The sequence below is a fragment of the Salvia hispanica genome, chromosome 1, assembly GCF_023119035.1.
Source record: "Salvia hispanica cultivar TCC Black 2014 chromosome 1, UniMelb_Shisp_WGS_1.0, whole genome shotgun sequence".
NCBI lineage: Eukaryota > Viridiplantae > Streptophyta > Magnoliopsida > Lamiales > Lamiaceae > Salvia > Salvia hispanica.
This window is the reverse complement of record NC_062965.1, coordinates 11,466,570-11,483,056: the sequence shown is the minus strand read 5'-3', so window position 1 is coordinate 11,483,056 and position 16,487 is coordinate 11,466,570. Positions and strand designations below refer to the sequence as shown.

The 16,487-nt window shown below is 35.6% G+C and overlaps 3 protein-coding genes across 6 annotated transcripts; 2 read left to right on the top strand and 1 right to left on the bottom strand.

The window, feature by feature from the left end:
• On the bottom strand, positions 1 to 3,417 carry LOC125200682 (E3 ubiquitin-protein ligase HAKAI homolog). Of its 4 annotated transcripts, none has more exons than XM_048098413.1 (5): positions 3,167 to 3,417; positions 2,699 to 3,058; positions 1,764 to 1,822; positions 808 to 1,280; positions 1 to 730 (listed from the first exon to the last, which is right to left on the bottom strand). In XM_048098413.1, exons 2-5 carry the CDS (start codon positions 2,948 to 2,950, stop codon positions 189 to 191), a joined length of 1,326 nt encoding a protein of 441 aa, XP_047954370.1. In that variant the 5' UTR covers positions 2,951 to 3,058; positions 3,167 to 3,417; the 3' UTR covers positions 1 to 188. The 4 variants fall into 4 exon arrangements, with proteins under 4 accessions (XP_047954370.1, XP_047954368.1, XP_047954372.1 ...); XM_048098411.1 differs by having other exon boundaries at positions 2,699 to 3,039; positions 3,167 to 3,416; XM_048098415.1 differs by having other exon boundaries at positions 1 to 670; positions 880 to 1,280; positions 2,699 to 3,039; positions 3,167 to 3,415.
• Positions 3,418 to 7,794: 4,377 nt separating this feature from the next.
• On the top strand, positions 7,795 to 11,967 carry LOC125200681 (probable rhamnogalacturonate lyase B). The gene is made up of 16 exons (XM_048098410.1): positions 7,795 to 7,988; positions 8,801 to 8,873; positions 8,970 to 9,091; positions 9,229 to 9,282; positions 9,371 to 9,487; positions 9,561 to 9,680; positions 9,757 to 9,892; positions 9,996 to 10,166; positions 10,243 to 10,398; positions 10,463 to 10,569; positions 10,677 to 10,767; positions 10,855 to 10,996; positions 11,079 to 11,235; positions 11,309 to 11,425; positions 11,498 to 11,624; positions 11,698 to 11,967. Exons 1-16 carry the CDS (start codon positions 7,891 to 7,893, stop codon positions 11,944 to 11,946), a joined length of 2,037 nt encoding a protein of 678 aa, XP_047954367.1. The 5' UTR covers positions 7,795 to 7,890; the 3' UTR covers positions 11,947 to 11,967.
• A 3,219-nt stretch (positions 11,968 to 15,186) lies between these two features.
• Positions 15,187 to 16,282, top strand: LOC125202353 (dof zinc finger protein DOF5.7-like). Its single transcript, XM_048100733.1, has one exon. The coding sequence runs from the start codon at positions 15,256 to 15,258 to the stop codon at positions 16,078 to 16,080; it is 825 nt and encodes a 274-aa protein (XP_047956690.1). The 5' UTR covers positions 15,187 to 15,255; the 3' UTR covers positions 16,081 to 16,282.
• Positions 16,283 to 16,487: the final 205 nt, after the last annotated feature.

The window sequence follows — 16,487 nt, the reverse complement described above, 5'->3', positions numbered from 1 at the left end:
TACAGCCTCGAACGATGTCCCAAATTAAAAAATATAACAAAATGTTCACATATTGAACTATCATTTCAAAACTCACTGAAGACAGAAATTTACAGTTTAAGTAGGCTTCCAAACATGAACTAAATGGGCAAAAGCTTGACTACTACACCCAATATGAAGATATATCAGCAGGGTGCAAAATATAAAGCCTAGTCTCCACTTCCGAAGCTATCTCGCCTCTCAGCTGGCCAGCTGAAGCCTGGAGGCCCATCATTATTCCCGTCACCAGAGTATGATCTGCCTCGTTGCAGGTGGGGATGAGGCACCGAAGGTGGTGGAGGAAGATGAAGTGGTTGGGGCGCCAAAATTCCTTTACCGTCTCTTGGGTCCACAAAGTTCCCACCCTGCCTCTGTTGTTCCACACTCTTATTCCCAGCATTCTGAAAGAATCCTCTTCCTTGAGGGTCGACATTCATAAAGCCATCCGTAGACCTCTGAGATACCATAGGAGGTTCCAGAGGCACAGACCCGGGCACTGCATTCCACTGTGGATAATTTTGAGGAAAATTCATGGGTCCGGCAGGACCAGGTGGGAAACCTAGCAACGAGCCCTGTCCTGGTCCACCTTCTGGTGTAGAACCTGGTCTTGGCATTCCATATGGTCCGCCAAAGTACTGTTGTGTTCCATCAGCTGCATAAGGAGGATAATCATATTGAGGTTGAGGTGGAGCTGGACCTGAATTCGGGTTAACTGGTAGCAGAATTAGCAGGTTGTGAGTTGCAGGTACAAGGAGACATGAAATTCGGATATATTTTTTAGGAACTGACCTGAATCTTGCCGACCACTACCCTGCACATGAGCTTCAAAAGTATGATGAGGAAAGTGGTTCTGGGAAGTACCTCTATCAGGGTGCTCTGATGGATGATCGGAAATTTGTCTTGGAAAAGGTGGCGCCGGCCTTTGCTGTACAGCAGGTCTCGGAGGTGGTTGTTCCCTGGATTGAGGCAGCTGGGCTTTGTCTTCACTATCATGAAGTTGAGAGCTTGAATGGGGCGAAAAAACTGGCCTTGGGGGTGCTTGAACTGTGGAATCAGAGGCTGAAGGTTTCCTAGCACTCATTGCTTCCGATTCATTCCCTTCTTTTTCCTTATTGGGGTGAATAAGATCAGAATGGGCCTCATTTATATGCAACTCAAAGGCACTCTTCTTTAAGAAGGACTTCAGACAATGAGGGGCTGCACATATGAAGATTCCTTCCATCATTTTAATTGTCTGAATCTTCTGAATGCGTTCATCACAACTGTAGAAGATGATTGGCAAAGTATAGTTGAAGTCATACATTACCACAGATGATTAACAAGGCTAAAGATCTATCAAAGCAAACAACCAAAAGAAAAAGGTATGAATATTGAATTCTTGACACCATCAGCATCCCCCCTAGTGCTCAGATAGAGTTTGTAAACCATTCCCTTCAATACACAAAATACTGGCAAATAACCAGTAAATGAATCTCCAATTTATTAGCATAAAGTTAACCACTTTCATCACTTTTTCTATTTCTAAAAGAAGCACTCTTTAGTTAAACTGGATAGCAAGTCCTAGTCCATTGATACATTTTTACTTGTATATTATTACCCCACTGTGTCTGATGCAGAAGTGTCAGAATATAATTTTGAAAGACTTCATGAGATCATTGACAAATACTATTAAAACCAAGATCTTAAATAAAATGCAACAATATCATAGAGAGGAACTAGATGCATAAAAAAGTAGTATGTCTTACAGATAACAAAAAGAATGACTCCTGGAACAGTCCAAACAGAAGGCATGCTCACATGGGCTCTGCAATAAAATAAGTTTGTCAGCATATTAGCTAATGATACGTGCAGAGAAAATAGCTTCATGTAGGAATTGGGATTGACACTCCTGGTAGAACATTTTATAGCTTCAAACGGATTCAACACAAATATCAAGATGTGCCACACATAGAAGTCTAGGTTCAGGTAAACCATTATCACATGCTCCTTGCAACACAAAATGAAGTAAGGTTCATAACAAAGTAAACCAATATACACAAACTAACATTTCAAATAAAAGATCAGAAGTAGCTAATGGTATCCCAATAAAAGTAACAATCATATTTTTAAAGCAATACATTAATCAGGCATTTACTTTGCATGGTTGACATTATACACAATTGAGTATTTTTATCCTCATTATTAGAAAATTCTCTCATCCTATCCTTTCAATGGGATATGAATCAACAAAAAAATAGCTCTATCTAGGCTAACCGTAGCAACTAAATGCCTTCTAAAAGATCGTCTGCGCCCAGGGCATGAGGTACACTGGTATTGCCCTGAGGTGGCTGGGGCAAGTGATATGAACGGGGAGAGCCTGAGGCTGCTGGGGAAATATAACTTTTCAAATACTTAAAGCCTAAAAGTCTTCAAATATAATTAATGTTCAAAGTTCAAACTCTGGAAGGAGACAAATGTGTCACAAACACATTGTTGCAAAGAGTTACAGTGAGACTACATATAATATACAATTGTCTGCTACACAACAAAAGCTGTTAATGAATTGAAGCATTCGTCTTATGAATACTACAACGAAAGCTATAGGCCTATAGTAGTATGATTTTCTTTACTCACCAATCAACTCATTAGCCCTAATTATTTAAACCTCAAATGCCATTAAAATACAGTAAATGTCACTCACCAGACGGCCATAAATAGCAACGGGAAAGTCGCATCGAACGCAGAAATGGACACGCTCACCGAGCTGGCGACGGGAGCGGCGCCCAACAGACTTGATGACAGCAGTTGCAGATGCTGCACCCATACCCTTGGCCACAGGAAGATCAGCTAGCACAAGATGATCGGGGCAAGCCACTGTGACAGTATCCACAGGCGCAGGATTTGCAGTTGCACTAGCTTCACTAGCTGGCTTGCTAAGCCGAATCTGCAGCATCTTACTAGTGTTGCGTAAACAATTTCGCCTTCAAACTTGGAAAACAACTACTGCTTGATTTCTATAGCTTCAATGATCCAGCAATATGCCTAGGTCACAATTGAAAAACTGGCATATCAATTGAAACTTTCAGAATGAAACGGTTCAAATTTAAAAACGATAACAATAAGCTGGTTAGGTTTGTTTGTGAAAATTCATGAAGAGATGAGTATTTACCTTATTGATTTTCGAATCGGTGAATATACGACATTGCAGCTGAGCTATCTGGAAACAGAAGCTGTTAACGGAATCGGAAGTATAGAAAATTGAATGACGAAGCTCACAGTAAAATCTAATACTACTAATGGCGTAAAACTTATGAATTGATCGAAGTTTGTGTGATTGAATTCCAGAATCTTTTGTTCTTTGGTAAAAGAGAAAGGATCTGATTTTAGCCCTAAAAGGATATTACGCTTGAATTGGGCTTCGGTATGCAGCTATTTAGGCCAGAGTAATTGGGCTGCCTTCAAATTCATTGAAGAATGTTCAAGGGATCCTATTTTTGTAGTACTATTTCTATTTTATTTTGTTGGTGCTTCAAGGCAAGTCTTGGGAAATTCAATTCCATAAGGATAAGGTTTACATTCCGGCTGAACATTTTTAACACGGCACGATAATTCGATACAAATTCACATGTGATTTTTTAATGGGTTTTGGTCAAGCCTTATTAGGTTTGTGTCATTATCGGGTTGACCCGTTAAGAATCTAATAATTTCGTGTTGGGTTCGGGTTAGGTGCGAGTTGGATACGGATAACCCATTAAGAAATAATATTATTATTTTTCTCTATTTTATTATTTTTAAAAAAATTTATGATTTGCTTTAATTCATTAATTTCTTATAAATAAATGGTATTAACTAGTATATTTTTATCGTGTAAAATCAGGTTTAATCAAGTAAAATTAAGTTTTAATCATGTAATATCATGTTCAGGTCATTATTGTATTGTGTCAACCCATATAATATCGTGTCATTAATGGATTCGTGTCGGGTGTAGATCGTATTCAAGTTTGAAGGCAGTAGGTCGGGTTCGTGTTCAGGTTGACAATTTTTCCTTAACAGGTCAAGTTCGGATTAGACCTTATTGGATTAAATTATTATCAGGCTGACCCGTTAACGACTCAACCCACACAATTTTCTAACCCCTAGTTCACACCATTTGGTATCAAGAACTATAAGTTTATTGCATTGTAATTATTTAATTAAATAGTACTTCTTTCTCATGTTTGTTTTTACCTATTTTTCATCATATGAATGGAATACTTGGGAATGGGATTGATCTGAAATTTTAACAATATGTTATGTGATATATATGTACGGGAAATGACATGTTACGTATTTTATGTGAGCACTATTTTCGTTTGACGTATGTATAGCTTTGTTTTAGTATATATTTACTTTGATTCTTAAAAAAATTATTGAAAAATATTTTAATTCACAAAATTCATAAAAATCAAAACTTAATTTGTTATTGAATTCATTTATTTGAAGTCATAGAGAAAACGAGTAAACCGAACTTTGATTTTTATGAAATTAATAAGATTTTGTTTACGTATTAAAATTAAACTAAATATATAAAATAAAATAAATAATACTAAACATACGATCGAACGAGAATTGTACTCAAATAAAGAACTCACGATACATAGACATCATTTCTCTATGTTCCAATATCAAATAATTTTCGAAAGAGCAAAACTATGTTTTGGTTACTAGGAGTAATATTTTTTTTACCTTTATTGGGAGCCAAAATTGATCAGTACTGGACTCATTTATCTTTTTCCTTTTTTTAAAATTGAATAAGTGGAAAAGATAATCCATCTCTTTTTACATTTTTGAACAGGTGTCAACAACCTTTAAACTTCAACATAATTTGACTTCAGATTTTGGGCATAAATAAGTAAAAATTGAATTTGAAATCAAAAGGTAATGAATATATATTTTACAATTACAGTAAATTTGACTTAAGATTTTGAATATAAGTAGGTAAACATTTCAAAGCAGAAATTTAAATATACATGCGCATATTGCTAATGGCGGTGGCATAGATTATTAAAATATTGAGGGGAAAAAAAGAAAGCTGGAAGAAGATAAACCGCCCTTTGAGTATAAGCAAAGCAATACCTACTTTTATACCATAGTTATTTTATGATATAAACAGACAAAATTGTTATTAAAATTCTTACAATTTAAGTGCCTAAGTTGCCACACCCCTTTCTAGTCAATCTAATGCTAATGGGTGCATCGTCACATTTTATTATTTAGCTAGCTTTACTTATATAAATTTATTTTTGTTTTTGTATTAGTAACATATTTTTCATTCTCCGTATCTTATTAAAACTTCAACGTTGCCAATTTCGTGTTGAAGCATAACTTGCACAGTTTAAAGATTTTACCATATTTCAAATTTAAACTCAGTTGATAGCTGTTACTCTAAAGTTGGAAAAAAATTGAATTAGTGATACGTAACATGAATACGTTTATTATGCTATCGAACGATATGATACCGGATTTAGTAGTATAGTTTTTTTTATTATGTGCCATATTTAGGAAGTTTGTGATTAATTTGTATGCATTCTCTCTCTACTTGCAACCAATTATATTATCTACTATTATCTTTTCACAAATTCTGCCAATTATTAGAATTTAAAAATATTTCTAAAAGAAATATAAATAATAAAATCAAATGGGGTGTTTTATAAAATAATTAAAAGAATGAAATACTACTTTATTATAAATTCCAATTAATGTAATACTCCATATTAATATGAACGGTACTTTTGTTCTGTAAATAATTAGGAGTAATAGATTACAGATTTACAGCATACCATTCCTCTTACGAAAAAAGCTATTTTTTTCTGTTGTTTTTTATTCTATTTATATAAAGATGACAGAATATGATAATAACTTTTACCGAAAGTCTTATATAGCTATATATGCCATATTTTTTGACATCTTTTTCCATTCCATTTAATGCAATGCTCACCCAATTTTTGAGAGCATTAACAAGAAAATTATTTAATAATTTTCGTGCTGTTGATAAGATATTAAATTCAAATTGATTCTCCACTTGAATAGCTTAAGGTTTAAAAATGGAAGACCATTACCCTAATTCCCTAAAGAAATATGTATGGAATGATGAGTAAATTCGGATTATGTCAAACAATATAATTCAGTACTCTATTGAATAAATATTGATTCATGTTGTTTTATATCATGCTTAAATAAATCTTTAAAATACTTTGTGGTACAAAAAGTTTATACTAGTATTATGGTAATACTTTATTTTTTAGTTAAATAATTTTTTTATATTCATTTATTCTAAAATACTACTTAGTTTTGTTGTGCGCTAATTATATATTGTCTCTAAAGTCCCTATTTTGGGTTATTTTCAGTACTTACTACTGAAAACGAATCACTCTATACATAAATTTTTGGCGTGGGATGGATGTAAATATGCATAATAATAGTCAAATTTTGGACAACGAACTCAACAAACCTTTAGAAATAATTGATCATGCTAGTCGCTACACTCAACGCATTAAGTGGTGAATAGTGATGCAACGGTTTACAAAGTGATGTTTGCTCATTCTATAAATAATTTAGAAGTCAAGTTCACCGAGAATACAAAAGAACACATTTGTTGGTTGTTTTTAAAGTCAAACTCATCAAGAATACAAAAGAACAAATTTGTTAGTAGTTGTTTTTAAAGTCAAACTCATCAAGAATGATAAAGGACAAATTCGTTAATGTATAGATAATAAATAAAAACAACATGTCATCCCGCATATCCCATATTTCTATGTTTTTACATAATTGAGTCTTATTTTTCAGATATAATATACTATGAATTACTTTTTCTCTCTATCTCTACTACTACACAACTAATATTATATTAAAATGGGTATAGTCTACAATTAAAACTATTTATATGAACGGATGTAGTTATTTTACAGAAAAATACAAGTATAACCATAATACTATTTACCAGAATAAGTGATATATAATTGGAGTACTACCATAATATAAGTGTGAAGGAATCAAAGTAGGTGATTAGCTAGATTTCACTGAGTCTGGATTCCAGCAAATACTAAAATAAATGTCTCAACCGTATTTATGGAGCTAATAGCTTGGATTATTCAACTAATTATACCACCCATCATTTTGGTCCAAATATAGCTTCTATCTCTGCACACAACTTCTTACAGTATACTAAGAATACTTTCATTTGCTAGGTAGTGTAGTGTCCACTGACCATCAACGTTAACTTTCTCGAAATAAAATAATTGTTGCTTATAAAGTAATTAATAACGTTATTTTTCAATTCATACACAAACTTTACTTATGTTCTAATAAAAATTTTTACATTCAGACTTAATACTTGTCAACTTGCAATGAACAAAAAGAAAAGAAAATATGGGATGTTAATTTAAGTTGCAATAAATTTAAAAAGTGATGACATTATTAATTTTTGAATAGTAAAATTTACAAGGAACAAAATTAAAGGAAAAAAAAAGACCAGGGCTCTACCGTATTTCAATGCGAAAAAGCAAATATGTAAGTAGATGAATTAGCGGATCAAGACAATGAAAAAGTCGATTGTTGGGATAGGAGGTAGAACATTGAAAAAAGAAAAATCCAAGAAAAGAAAAGAATTGGGTAAAAAGAAACGCCAAAAGTCATTATCAAATGTTTGTTTTGCGAATTGTCCTTGAATAATAAGCCTCTATGGTCTATGCTATGCCGCAGCCGCACTATATATGATGCAGTAACTGTTGCCTCACACATTCTCATATTCCCCACACACTTCTCTCCACACCACAAAACACCAGAAATTTATTTTATCTCACTTCCTATTTCTCTTCCACAACTAGAGAGAGAGAGAGAGGGAGAGAGAGAAAAATGGGGAGGAAGATACAATGTAGTTGGAATTTGAGTTGCTTGCCTCTTCTTCTTCTTCAAATATTCTTGCTTACACAATGTTCTGCATCAAGATGGCAGTTAAGTCTCCAATTTTTCATCTTTTAATTATTTTTTCCTTCAAATAGTTATGCTATGTGCATGGTGATTATATACATGCATGTATGAGGTAAAGATAGTCTGTTTATGTTTAATTTGACTATTTAATCTCTTCTCTGTTCTTCACTCTTTTCTCAATTCCCTTTTTATTGAATTTGTTTTCACATATTTGAATGCATGCCTCGGAAAGTGAATTTGTAAACTTATTAATATGTCTAGTGGACATATATTAGTAGTAAAGTATAAATAGTACATGGCTCAAGAAGTAGGATTATATTTATATATTATTATTACAAACAATAGAATTAAACCCAACAAACCGAATTTGGTTTTGGAGGACATGAATTCCTGTGTTTTGCCTTGAAAAGCTATTTGGTCTCACCCTCTCTCTCTCCATATGTATGTACTACTACTATATGTTTTTTGATCACCCATTCTCTCTCTAGATATGTATTGTAGTATACATCACATGCAGAGTAGCATGATTATGTGGCAGAGAAAGTTAGTTTGGTACACTCCCGTGATCACCTCCCATTCCCAACAAAAAAGTTGATTCCATCACACACTATTCACTTTCTTTGCATCCCTTCTATCTAGATACTACTATATGATTTATTTAATTATTTATTATTGCTCATCTTTAGAACTAGGAATGTTTCTTTTCTTCATTCCTACGCACTTTGCAATAATTTATCAGCATCACATAAGAAATTTTCTCTACACCTTATATTATATGCAATTAGGTCTTGTTAATTTTTTTGAAAATTTTTTACTAATTTTTATTTAAGTGCAGAAAGGTTCACAAAATTGAGACCGATGGCGATACATATTACCCTCCAGTAAAGTTGCATGATTTCGACGACCACGTAAGCACTATGTTTCTTGAATTCTTTACAATTCTATACACCTAATAAACATGTTCTACATTTTCATAAAAAATAAATTAAATTTATTATATGCAGGTAGTGTTGGACAATGGCATCCTCAATGTGACTCTGTCAACCCCAGAGGGCATGATCACTAGAATAACATACAATGGAATTGAAAATCTACTCAAACAAGAGTACAATGAAAACAACAGAGGGTACATACACACCATTTTCTACTTTGTGCAATGTTAAGGTTTGATGTCTATAGAAAATTATTTCTAGTTTAAATGGAGTATCATGTAATGAATATTCAGATGCCATGCCTTATGAAAAAATGAAATTAAATTTATAGGTATTGGGATCTTGTTTGGAGCTCACCTGACCACCCTAAAGAAATTTTTGACAAGTTAGTAATGCTCCATCCTTTTCTCAATTCCAATTGGTAAAGCAAATTAAATTAATCTATAGTATTTGTTTTCATTGAAATGGTGCAGGCTTGATGGGACTAATCTTTTTGTTGTACACGAAGACGAAGAACAAGTGGAGCTCTCGTTCGTTCGCACTTGGGATTCTTCGCAGACAGGGGTTCCTCCCCTCAACATTGACAAAAGGTATATTCGACTCGTCTAACATGATCTTGACTTGTCAGAGAGTCTAACGTGAGTTTTATGTCTTAACGGGAAGGTTCATAATGCTGCGCGGGTGCCCTGGATTCTACTCGTATGCAATATTTGAGCGCCTCGAAGGCTGGCCGGATCTTCACTTGTCTCAGGGGAGGATAGTGTTTAAGCTACAAGAAAAGATGTAAAGCTTTGTCATCTCTCTTTGTACTAATTTTAGCTAAGGTTTGGTGATTGAAGCATTATGTTTTGTTATTTAGCTTTCAATACATGGCAATATCGGACGACAGGCAGAGGATTATGCCAACAAGCGAAGACCGGAACAGAAGCCAGGTTCTAGACTACCCGGAAGCAGTTCTATTAACGAATCCAAGCAACGCTTTCCTCGCAGGAGAGGTACTAATTTTTGTTGAGTGACTCAACTCCTAACCTCCTTTTTGAAAATAATGTGAGGTTACTAGTTTGAAGTCGTAATTTTTTATACACGCGGCATGTACAGGTGGACGACAAGTACCAATACTCAAGCGACAACAAGGACAGTCTGGTCCACGGCTGGATAGCCACGGACCTTCCAACAGGGTTCTGGATCATCACCCCGAGCAACGAGTTCAAGACGGCCGGGCCCATGAAGCAGGACCTCACCTCGCACGCCGGCCCAATCGCCCTGTCTGTAAGTGGGCCCGTTTAAAACAAAACATAATATTCTGTTTTGCAAACAATGCTTGAAAAATGCATGATGTATGCAGATGTTCTTCAGCGCTCACTATGCCGGCCTGCCGCTGGAGCTGGAGTTCCGGGGTGGCGAGCCGTGGAAGAAGGTGTTCGGACCCGTGTTCGTCTACTTGAACTCGGTCCAACCCGGCCAAGATCCGCTCTCATTGTGGCCTGATGCCAAGCAACAGGTAACTGCAAAACAGTTTTCTTTTTCAAGACTTTAGCATGTTTCTTACATAGATACTTTGTTAGATGCTCGTAGAAACGCAACATTGGCCGTATGATTTCCTGGCATCGGACGACTTCCCTCGTGCCAAGCAGAGAGGCAGAGTAAGCGGCCGGTTACTTGTCCGCGACAGGTAGTAAATAAAAAAATTTATTTCTTGAATCACAAATTCAAAATTTGGAAAGTTTAATTCCATGTTTTTTTCTGCGTCCGTCCCCGATTATGCCTGGTTTGCTTCAGTTTTATCTACAAACGCCTTATGACCGCTAGCAATGCATACATTGGACTTGCTTCCCCCGGGGATCTGGGATCATGGCAGAGAGAAAACAAGGTAAATATCTTCAAATCTTCCACAATCCAACTTGTTTACAAGATTTCACAAAACCTAAAATGGTTCCTTTTGGTTGGATGTATACAGGGCTATCAGTTCTGGAGCCAATGTGATGCTTTAGGATACTTCAAAATCAATAACATCAGAGCTGGGAACTATAGCCTCTATGCTTGGGTGCCCGGGATCATTGGAGACTACAAATACAACGTTCCGATCAACATCGAAACTGGTTAGGACAGTCTGTCTCTTCACTACGTCATAAGCCTAGTGTTTTTTCCTTAACATAAAACATGATGTGTTTTTCATTGAAGGAAGCAAGATTAGGCTGAAAAATCTTGTGTATGATCCTCCGAGGGATGGGCCTACAGTGTGGGAAATCGGGGTCCCTGACCGTTCTGCTGCTGAGTTCTACGTGCCTGATCCAAACCCGGCTCTCATGAACCAGCTCTACAATGTCCACCCCGACAGGTTAGTAAACACCGTGGTTTTTTTCACATGATCACGAGCAATGCAGCAATAAACTTTGCTTGAAATTCCACAGATTCAGGCAGTATGGCTTGTGGGATCGTTACACGGATCTGTATCCGGATGGGGATTTGGTATATTCAGTCGAAACAAGCGTTTATCAGACAGATTGGTACTTTGCTCATGTGAATAGGTAGGTGTTTTTTAACATATACCTAATTAGTACATCTTTAAACTTTGATACAAGTGAAATATTTTTTTACAGAAACATAGGAAACAAAACCTATGTCCCAACAACATGGAGGGTTCTATTCAACCTCACAGACGTCGACACATCAGCAAACTACACCCTGCGGATTGCACTGGCCTCGGCCAACGATGCTGAGCTGCAGGTGATCATTCTTGGACTTGATATGAGGTTTAGCTAGTGTTTGTGTTTTGATGTTATGAGTTTGGTGTTTGTAGGTGAGGATCAACGCGGAGGTAGGAGAGGCTCCATGTTTTACGACGGGGCTAATTGGGAAGGACAATTCGATTGCTAGACATGGAATCCATGGACTGTATTGGCTTTATAGTGTGAGTGTAAGAGGTTCTGTTCTTGTTTGTGGGCAAAATGCAATGTTGTTGACTCAATTGAGAGGATCTAGCCCTTGGAGAGGGATCATGTATGATTATATTCGTCTGGAGGGTCCATTTTCGAATATTCAGACATGAAAAATATAGTCTCTTATACTATGATAGTACATTATAACTAAGGTAGAAAGAAAGAGAGAATTATCGTTTGTAGAATTATGTTCTCGTCTCATCTATAGTTAACCCAAAATCATTGAATGGGAATGCAGTTCTATGACTAAACATCAGCTAATTAAGCTCATTTAGAATATTTTTGAACGAAGACTTAATAAGAAAATTTGAATTTCTTAGTACTATATATCAGACTATATGTACCCAGGAGCATAACATTTTACTCCATATTGGAGGCCCACAAGAAGACGTGTTATCGTTTTATTGGTTAGCGAAGGCTTAATAAGAAAATTTGAATTCTTTATTAGTACTTGGGCATAGTCCAAACTTTTATAGGCCCCACACCTTATTTTTATTACAGTACGAGATAAATTTGTAAATTTCAAATATAGCTCATTCAATAATCCTCATTTTGTCCGCGAATAAGAGCCTCGTTTTTTCATCAGTTCGTCTGCGAATAGGAGTCCCGGTTCATTTCTGAATGGTAATAGGTCATACATTCCACTAACTCATTACACTCACATTTTATTTAAAAGTAATATACACAAGTGAGGTCTATATATCACTAACTTTTTTCCACTCACTTTCGTAACATTACTTAAAATCCGTGCCATATAGAAATGAGACTCCTATTCACAAAGGGAGGGAGTCATGGGCGGACCTAAGTATAGTGGGGGAAGGGCTTAAGCCCTCAATGAATTTATTTTTATTACTTTTTTCTATTAATTGTTTTAAAAATTTATTCAAATTTGGTGTAAATTATAGTGTAAAAGCCCCTACAAATTATCTACACTACTCAAATATATACTCTAAAATAAAATTTAGAAATTTTAGTATAAATATTTCTGTGTTCGCCACTTGAGGGATTAGTAATTAATTATATACCAATGGATTATAGTAACTTGACGATAGTAACTTGACGGTGCGAAGCTGTGGTTTTGATTTTCACGTTAAGCAATGCATCTTTGTACATACACAATATAAATGCATCCATATGATAATGCATTTGTTTACGATAATACAAATATCAACGATTCAGATTAGATCCTCGATGGTGAAGCATACTGATACTAGTATGAACGGTGCAGTAACTCTCGTACAGTTGGCTACAGTTGCATATGAGCTGCAGGCTATTAATATTTTTAGAGAAGCAAAATTCATTTTTATGTGTTTAGACCTTCAGGCATTACACATTTATAATCCTCAATAATTACATTTCATAACACCATTATTCATTATATTAAAATCTAATTTCTGACTAACTTCCAGCATAGTTATCCTATGCACCAAAATCTAATCACTATAATCTTAGATACACTAATTTGTTTATATATGGCTATGATTGTACGATTTTGTGTTTTGATTTTTGAAATAGCGTATGTAGTATTTTGGAAAAAGTTAAAAGAGAGAAATGAAGTTGGTAAATAGGGAAGCGAAAGAGTTTGAAAATGGAGATATGGAAAGGGAAGTTACATAAGAAGGAAGAGACAAAAGTTGGGTGTGTGAAGAGGCTGTCTCCCCAAACCAGCCTATTCCATTCTGCTTCTGCAATTTCTTCCAAATCTACCATGCTACTTATTATTTGACTTGGATTCTCTCTCTCTCTCTCTCTCTAACATCTCCCATCACATCAACACTGCACACTGACACACTTCCTCATCACTTCTAACCAACTTCAATTCCTTTCTTCTAGCATAACTCTGAATAACAGTACTCCACTACCTTGGAAGCTCTGCTCGAATTTAATTCCCTTTGCATTTCAATTTACATCAATTACATGATGATGAGGAAATTATGGGCATCGTCAAGATTCCTTTTTCAATTTGTGGTGCTAGCCTTCATAGATAGACTAGTGACTACCATAACTAATTACTCTATATTTCAAAATAAAGTTATATTAATAATTTGATGTATTAGTTATATATTAAAATTATAAATATAGTAAGTGAATAAGTTAAAAAGATTTATTAGCCTTTAACGTCATTTTTTATATTTATATTTGAATTTTCTTTCTAATATTTTTAAAATTTGAATTAAAGTAGGCATTAGTTACATATATAATTCTTAAAAAATATAAAAAATATAAAAAATCATAAACAATATTATGCACTTTCCATGTACTATATATGTATCTAATATTTTAATTAAATTCATAAATAAACCTATTTTTTTGTCAAAATAAACAAGAATTTGGTTGTACAAAATTTGGTCACATAGATTTATTGATTTCAAAATGCTCATAAAAAAAGAAACAAGAATATATGTATTTCAAGTATAGACCAACTGCATTTGTAGTGAAATTAATTATATTGAAAAATAGCTTTTTTGCACATTTTATGATTTGAACCCATGTTTGCACTAATCTAATAAGGCCTGAAATTGATATCACGTTCTTGTGATAAACAACAAACGAGATTGGAAGTATGAGTCCTTAGAAATCATTCATGCTAACAAGGAATATCTATCGTTGTTAATGCAACAAACACTTAGATTTTGTGAGGCAATTTGAATAAAGTTTTGTCAAGCTTTCCCTTTTAGGGAATATAAATTCTTATCCAGATTCTCATGGTGGTAGCATTGTGGCTCTTGTTTCTTGTTTTTCCTTCATTAATTCGTTTTACTGTTTATCTTTCAAGTACTACATGATTTCCTCCATTCTGTCCCTTGCATGCAAACTCCAAATCACCCCTGCCAACCAGACTATACCTAGTGTACTTATTTTTCTAATTTACCCCCAAATCATGTTTATAAAGTAGTAGTATATTTTTCATTACTATAGTATTTATATTGTACTCCCTTCACCTAAAACTAAAAACATTTGAAACAACATTTTAATGTAAAATTGATAAAATTAGAGAGATAAAAAGAAAAATATTAGTGGAAAATGGGTTCCATCTCATTAAAGTAAGAAATTTTATAAAAGAAAAAATTTCTATTTTTAGGGAACATAGCAGAAAAGGTAATAATTTCTATTTTTAGTGAACAAATGGAGTAATATACGGTAGAATTTTCTACTAATGCATGTTTACACTTTAACTGTCCATGGCATAGTGGTGGATGATGACATCAACAAGTTAAGTGCATTATTCATGAAGAGAATTAATATGATGATTTTATCTTAACATTAAAATCTATCAAATTAATTTTCATACTTATATATAGGTGCAGCTAGTTGTAGATGTAAATGTAAACACCCATAGAAATCAGAAATATGGTTTTCCACTTGATGAAGATCACAAGAGGCCCTCAACACCCTCTCATTTCCCATCAACCCCATGCATGAATCCAATTAATTCCCATCACCACCTTTCCCTCCCTCTCCAAACTTCCAAACTTCCCAACTCCACAACCACTTTCCTCTCTCCTAACAACTCAATGTCCTCCGCCGCCGCCAAACCATCCGCATCCGGCAAAGACGAAAGCCGCAAACCGCAAGATCCGGCCGTGAAATGCCCCCGCTGCGACTCCCCCAACACCAAATTCTGCTACTACAACAACTACAGCCTCTCCCAGCCCCGCCACTTCTGCAAGACCTGCCGCCGCTACTGGACCAAAGGCGGCGCCCTCCGCAACGTCCCCATCGGCGGCGGCTGCCGCAAGAACAAGAAGCTCAAGCCCTCCCCCCGCCTCCCCACCGACGCCGCCCCCCTCAAATTCTCCTCCGCCATGGACAATTTCCACCAATTCGCTTCCAATTTCGCCGATTTGTCGCCGCAGCCGCCGTGCTTCGGCCTCGACCCCTCTCAATTAGGGTTCAAGCAAGGGGAGGATTTAGGGTTTCAGGAAATGGCTCGCCACAGCAGCCTCGCGACCTCGATTGAATCGCTGAGCTCCATCAACCAGGATTTGCACTGGAAATTGCAGCAGCAGAGGCTAGCGGCGCTCTTGGTCGGCGGCGACGGTGGTGGAGGTCAGACTCAGAAGGAAGGTTCTGGAAGCATCGAGAAGGCGCAGACGATCCAGTTTCAGAGCCTGGAAAATCACAAGACGGATGGAAGCTTCTCCAACACGGAGTGGTTCCTCAATAGTAACAATGCCGGAAATTGGAGCGGCGGGATTCAAGCGTGGGCGGAATTGAGTCACTACACTTCCTCGCTGCCGTGAAAAGGTGTAGGCTTTATAAAAAATGTTGCTTAATTAGTTTAATCAATGTGTGTGTACCAATTGTAGCATTTTGTTGTTGTTGTTGTTTTTTGTTTTTTTTTTTTCCTTTTTTATATATATATATATGTGTGTGTCAATTACAGTTACATCAAGAACACATGATTAATTACTTGAAGCTGTGTGTACTTAATTAGATACTCCATCACAAACTTTCAATATGAGAAGGTTGAAATATACAAGTGCATCGATATATGTAATCTTTTTGTGTGTGAATACTGTTGGGGATTGGAGATGGGGTTGATTGGTTAGAGTCAGACAGTCTGTATGTAAGAAAGAGGAAAGTAGGGAGACTTGGGATCAACTACTGACAATGCATAATAGCACAGCACAGAGGCTAAGACCATGCA

Coding starts and splice junctions, on each gene's coding strand:
- LOC125200682 (XM_048098413.1), bottom strand. CDS start 2,950: ATGCTGCAGATTCGGCTTAGCAAGCCAGCTAGTGAAGCTAGTGCAACT. Junction 1,823..2,698: donor TTGCTATTTATGGCCGTCTG/GTGAGTGACATT, acceptor ATTTTATTGCAG/AGCCCATGTGAGCATGCCTT. Junction 731..807: donor TAGTGGTCGGCAAGATTCAG/GTCAGTTCCTAA, acceptor TTCTGCTACCAG/TTAACCCGAATTCAGGTCCA.
- LOC125200681 (XM_048098410.1), top strand. CDS start 7,891: ATGGGGAGGAAGATACAATGTAGTTGGAATTTGAGTTGCTTGCCTCTT. Junction 7,989..8,800: donor TGTTCTGCATCAAGATGGCA/GTTAAGTCTCCA, acceptor ATTTAAGTGCAG/AAAGGTTCACAAAATTGAGA. Junction 10,997..11,078: donor TCCGATCAACATCGAAACTG/GTTAGGACAGTC, acceptor TTTTCATTGAAG/GAAGCAAGATTAGGCTGAAA.
- LOC125202353 (XM_048100733.1), top strand. CDS start 15,256: ATGAATCCAATTAATTCCCATCACCACCTTTCCCTCCCTCTCCAAACT.